Here is a 6000-nt window from a genome sequence, read left to right as displayed (position 1 = left end):
CAGAGAAGGCGACTACACGACCTCTCTGGGCAGTCAATCTCCATGGTGCTGAGGTTGCACCGTGGCTGCTTTGGTGCTCTGCATTTGCCACCGGGACCCGTCCTTACGTGCTGATGTGCACACAGCGTGTGGGATATGCTGAGCTCTGAGCAAGAGGTGCTCCCACAGGGCTGGTGACTCAACATCGGGAGCTTTAGGCCCCTGGGGTCTCCTCTGACCTGACAGGCCCAGGAAGGTTATCCTGTTTGGAGCTGTAAGAACAAAACCCTGTAAGATCTACAGGCCAAGAACACAGGCTGTTCAGGGAGGTTGTGGATGCCCCGTCCTTGGAGGTGTTCAAGACCAGGTTGGACGGGGCCCTGGGCAACCTGATCTAGTAAATGTGTATGTTTGGTGGCCCTGCCAGGCAGGGGGGTTGGAACTACATGATCCTTGAGGTCCCTTCCAACCCGGGTCATTCTGTGATTCTGTGAGTGGTGAAAGCACACCACAAACCCGCGACACCCGAGAGGTGGTGCAGGCGAAGCGAATTAAAGGCGGCTCGATGTGGGAAGCAGCCCCGCCGCTCGCTGGGCAGGAAGGTCACGGCTCCCTCCCTCCAGCTGCCACGTCGAGCTCGCCCGCCGCCCCGCAACGCCTCCACCGCGGGCAGAGCAGGGCGGGGAGAGAAGGAGGGCGGCTGCTGAGGGCGGGGCTGGCGGCTGCACGCTGCGGCAGGCGCCCGGCGGGGCGGTGACGTTGGCGTAGGCCGGAGGGCGGGGAGGAGGAAGAGGAGGAGACCGGGCGCCTTCGGAGCAGAGGCGATTGAGTCCCGCTTAGGCTGTGCTCGTTTCCCCCTGGGCGGCTCTCTCGGGGCCGCGATGCGCTCCGCCTGAGCTCTCCCTCTGCGGCGCACCCGCTTCGGGCCTCCTCAGGGCGAGGAGCCGCGATGGCCGCGGGCGGCTGGCAGGAGGTGGCGGCCCAGCAGGCCGAGGAGACGGCGGCCCGGGTGCGGGACGTGCTGTCGGGCGGCCTGGGCCTGCTGCGCGCCGAGCTGGGCCTGGAGCTGGGCCTCGACCCCCAGGGCCTGCCCACCTGGCTCGCCCTGGCGCTCCCGGCCGCTCTAGGGCTGGCGCTGCTGGGGCTGCTCCTGGCCGTAACGTGCGGAGGAGGGCTCCGCAAGAAGGCGGCGCGGAGCGCGGCCGAGAGGAAGGGCGAAGAGGCGGCGGCCCTGACGGCCGGCGGGGGCCCGGGCAGGGCGGCGGGGCCAGGAGCAGGGCTGCTGAAAGGCGACGAGCAGAAGAAGAGGAACAAGAAGAAGCTCCCGGAGAAAGCGGCGAGGGTGAGGGGCTGCGGGCTCTGGGGATCGGTTCGTCCTGGCCCGTGAGCTGGGGCCGGGCCGGCTGCGGGGCTGGGGGCCGTGGGTCAGTTGGCATCGTCTGAGTGAGGGGTCCGTGCCCCACAGCAGCTTCCAGAGCGAGGAGAGAGAGTGCTGTGTTGGTAGTGAATGAGGAACGTGCCTTCTCGAAGCGTTCTGATGGTTCTACGAATTACACGAAAGCAGTATCTATATTTCTCTCTCTCTCTTTTTTTTTTTAATCATCATTAATCTAAAGGCTTACTGGGTTGGGAACTGGTAGTGAAAACCTTGCTCTGGTTTAATTTCAAGGCAGGAGGTGCAGCCCAGGCAGGTACAGACGGCGGCATAACGAGCCTCGTAAATGCTGCAGTGATTCAAACTTTAAGGCGTTTTGTGGCAACGTCAGTCTGGCAGTGAGCTTCCCTCGGTGGGAATATGTCTGACTTAGTTGTTACAGTAAGGATCATCTCCTTTAATAAGGAAATCTCTCTGAGCAGCCCCTTAAAAACAGATCATTCCTGTCTTTTTTTTTTTTCGTTCTCAATATGTGCTGTGGGAGCCTTGTGTCTTTGTCGGTGGTTTTGTGACAAAATTAATAGACTACAGAAATTATCAGCTGTCCTTTTCAGGCTTCTGGGAATCGTAGGTTGGGGACTTGAATGAATTGCTTCAATAGCTTTTATTTTGTTGGTATGTTTGTAATCCTATTTATGTCCAAATGGATTATAGGAATGAAAGTGCAGCAGATGTCCCCTGCCTGTTACAACCATGTCTTGTATTTTGCACTGTAAAATCTGAATTATTTGCCTATGACCAGAGAAAGGAGGCACAAAAGGAATTTGTGCCTCTGTTTGATTCTGTGGCAATATTGAGGCTTGAGAAGTTGGTTTTTTGTGTGTGTGTATGTTATATATATTTTTTAAGATTATTTAGCTTTGGCTTCTTGTGAACAGTGCAAAAGTCTCCGTGTACCACCAAGATGTCTTTGAGCAGTGAACTACTGAAACTTGCTGGAGTTGTTTCAGTAAGCAGCAGGAGGTTACATAGAGAACATAGAGAAGAGGAAGCACTATGATTCAGAATTCTTTCAGATGTTACTAGGTCTCCATTTTGGAGAAGACATACTAAAGATGCAGCTCTTTTTACCCTCTTAAAGGGTGAAGAGATTTAACAGGTCTGTTTTATTTGCTTGGAATTAGTGGGTGCTCTCAGAAATAATCCACGTTTCTCCTATTCTGTTTCAATGCTGGAATTAAACTACAATCTCTTGCAAGTCATGACTGGGGACGCTGGGAAATTTCTCAACAGAAGACAGTGAAGAAATACACCATTAACTTGACAGTGCTCTGCTGTATAGGGCTTCATGAAAGCAAGCTTTGTATTAATTGTATGTAAACTTAACTGACATTTTTAGTGAATATAAATACTTGTATTGTCTCAGGCTTGGTTTTCTCAGGCGCAAAAGTTGAGGCTATGTAAGAGCAAACAGTTCTATGGTCAAAAAAGAGTAAAAAATGTTTTGTAGCTATGAAGCTGTTATACTATATCCTCAAGATCTTAAAAGCTATTTTCTTAGTACTCTGTAACCAGTATTTCCATGCAAAGATAGGAAAAAAAGAACCAACTTTCCCAACAAAAGAAAATGCATCAACTAAATCATTAACTACAGTGCAAATAAGTTTCTGTCAGCGGTGAAGTGAAATAGGCCTGCCTTGTGCTCGTTACCCAATGTAACTTCATAAGGACTGACCGGTGTTTGCATGGCCCAGTGTTTTCTGTCTTAGTTTCACAATGAAGAACTTAAAGGAGAACTTTGTGAATTTTAAAATGGGACAAAAATTCCTACCAAAGGATGCATGTTTGTTTTCATGTTGTATTTTTCTATACTGTGGTGCTGGTAATGAGGTCTGTGGAGGAAAAAGAGTAAGCCTATTATCAGTAGATTTACCAAAGGGCTTGCTATACCAAAGTCTAGATTTCCATTACAGGTATTACAGAAAGCTTAGAGCAACTGGTCTGCAGCATTAAAAAGCACACTCCAGATGTCTAATTAAAAGCTGTAGGGTTACTTTAATGTAGAGTTACTGAGCTCATCATGATAGTGATGTATAACTCTTGTCAGTCAGGATCAGAAATGTTCTTTGCTGTACCCTTTCCAAGGAGGAACATCACTGCCTTGTTTCATGAGTTTAGAGATCATGAGATTCAGCTCCTTCACGGGTACTATACAATCTAACCGATGCCATTAGTAAAATAAATGTAATTCAGTGGTGCTGAGCTGACTGGATGCAGTAGCAGCAGTGGGGTTCTGTTGGTTTACTTGTTGTCGATAGAGGTAAAATGAGGCCGGAATGGTTTAACGTTCATTAACATTTTTTAAGCCCTCAGCAGAAAAAGGTGGAAGCTGTCCTTAGATGGTATCTGTCCAATCTGAAAAACACCATAGAAACTTAAGAATAATCCTCTTCTGTGTTCTGCTGTACCTTGTAAAAAATAAAAATAATTTTTAAAAAAATCTTTTTGCATGCAGAAAAAAATACCAAATTAGCAATTTATTTCCTAGAGGTTGAAGTGTACCTGCACAGTTAGGGCTACATGCTAATGCTTGCTTTCAGTACAGGCACTGGCATTCATTTGCAAGAGCTTTCTATTTGGCCTCCTTGAAAGAGCTTCTCAGGCTATGCTTGTTGCTCCTAGAAATTGGCCACATAAAGATTTTTTTCATACTTTCAGCTGATACTCGCATGTTGTGCCTGTCAAATTGCAGGAGTGAGGCTGTAGGATTGTCTGGTGCTTCAAGAGAAAATTGCTGCATTTCTTTCTTAAGAAAACCTTATAGAAAATAGTGGTAAATGGATTCTTTCATTGGCCAAAAAGACTGTAGGTAGTCATAGCTCTGTCATGTGTAACTAAGGACTTGGGCTAATAAGGCCCTGTAAAACTGAAATGATAGTAATTTCATTTCTGCTTTCTTAAGTCTAAAGCTGAGGTATCCATAGCACTGTACTGTATTGAAAGAACACTACGTTTCATTTTAGCACTCAATCTCAGCAATACCTTTATTCTACTTCTGGATTAACTTAACACCCTCTAAAAGGAATATGTGATGAAAAGGGTTTATTTAAACAGCAGAGTTTAAAGGTCAGCAGGCAAGTTCAGAAGTTTGTTTGGAAATGAATATTGTTATAGACAGCATTATTTCTGCTCTGACATTATTTCACATGTTCCTGTTTGGATCAGACAAAAAAAAAAAAAAAAAAAGGTAAATAATAAACAGCAGCATTTGGATGTGTTAATATTGTTGATGGAAGTTGGGTATATTACCGTGAAGTTATAAGCTTTGCCTTTTAAAAGAAATGCCCTTGAATACTATGGAGAAGCTTCTGCTACTGCTATATCCAGAAATGGTCACATGAATTTTTGCTTAAAAGTCTATGATTCATCTGTGGGCAGAAATAAAATGTGGAAAGCTTCCACCGAGAAGGCAAATATTACAAATATTCAGGGAGAAAAGTGTGAGGGTACAGATTTTAGAACTTATTTGTGATGGCTGATGTTTACGTGATCAGACGATCCGATGGTGTTTTAAGCGGTCACGTGGGTGAGTTTTTCTGGAGGGTTCTTAATGGATATGAATTAGTTCATTTCTTCTGAGAGACGGCTGCTCTTTTTCGAAAGTGAGAGTTAAAGCTGTAATTGAAATGTTGATAAGGAAGATTTTCATGCTGAAGGTATGTGTGTTATACCAAGAAGTGAAGCAAAGCCCTGCATGGAACTAAAAGTCAGCGGGCTGTGAACATCTCTGACGCAACTCAGAGAGCAGATGTGGCAGCTGTACTCTCTAGGTACACCGCTGAATAACTCACATTCTTCCTTTAGCTTGCGACTTGAAACATTGTGGATATTGCCATGGGTTTAAAAGGTATCCTGCTGCTAACAGCATAGCTGTATGACATCTAGGGGAAATCAAGTTCGAGAACTGATATCGGCAACGGGTTATTTTCCAAGATTGATTGTTAACTCGTTGGTATCTCTGTGGAGCCTTGTTCTGGGAGCTTTGTGAGAGGAGCTTCTGGATGGTTCTGAGATGTAGATCTAGAAAATGTCCTTCGTTGTTCAGAATGCTGAGGGATCCGTTGCAAGTTAGATTTAAAAAGTCTAATTTAAGGCAGGTTATTGCAAAGGAGGAGTTGAGTGACCTGATCTTTCAATTTCTATTAATAGGTACAAAATAACAAGCTGGCATGCTCACTGGCTACAGTAAGCAATACTATGATATGCTCTGGTGAGAGCATGCCAAGGGTGCTCTGTAAGCATAATATAGCATGGCAAGATGTAATTCCAGTTCAATTGGGGAGCCATGTAATGCAGAGTTAAGGTAGCGCACGGTTTTTTAATAAACAAAATAATAATATGTGGATTAATTTAAGCTTCTTTCGAATTGATCTTTTGCACAGGGAATGCTTTTGCACCAGTAAAGCAGCTGTGAAGTAGTTATTTATGTTTATCATCCTCAATTAGAGTGAAAGCTCGATGCAGAAATCATTATGGATAACAAGAAACTTGTGTAGACACAGTATCAATTAATACCTTTTGATAATGGATTTTCACTCAGTTAGTTTAATGTCTAGCAGAATAATATTTTAGATTCTTTCAAGTCT

At 45.4% G+C, this 6000-nt stretch overlaps 1 protein-coding gene across 4 annotated transcripts in view; it reads left to right on the top strand.

The window, feature by feature from the left end:
- Positions 1–573: 573 nt before the first annotated feature.
- The window catches only part of MTDH (metadherin), a 33365-nt gene continuing 27938 nt past the window's right edge, over positions 574–6000 (top strand). For all 4 annotated transcript variants that reach the window (XM_085539398.1, XM_015856103.3, XM_015856104.3 and 1 more), the window contains exon 1: positions 574–1321. In XM_085539398.1, the coding sequence (XP_085395524.1) occupies positions 929–1321 (393 nt within the window). In that variant the 5' untranslated portion in view covers positions 574–928. The remainder of the gene's footprint in view (positions 1322–6000) is intronic.

This window comes from Coturnix japonica, chromosome 2, assembly GCF_054131305.1.
Source record: "Coturnix japonica strain WE chromosome 2, WE-NBRP24, whole genome shotgun sequence".
In the NCBI taxonomy this organism is placed as follows: Eukaryota; Metazoa; Chordata; class Aves; order Galliformes; family Phasianidae; genus Coturnix; species Coturnix japonica.
Note: the sequence above shows the minus strand (reverse complement) of the source record. Positions and strands in the feature narration are given on the sequence as shown.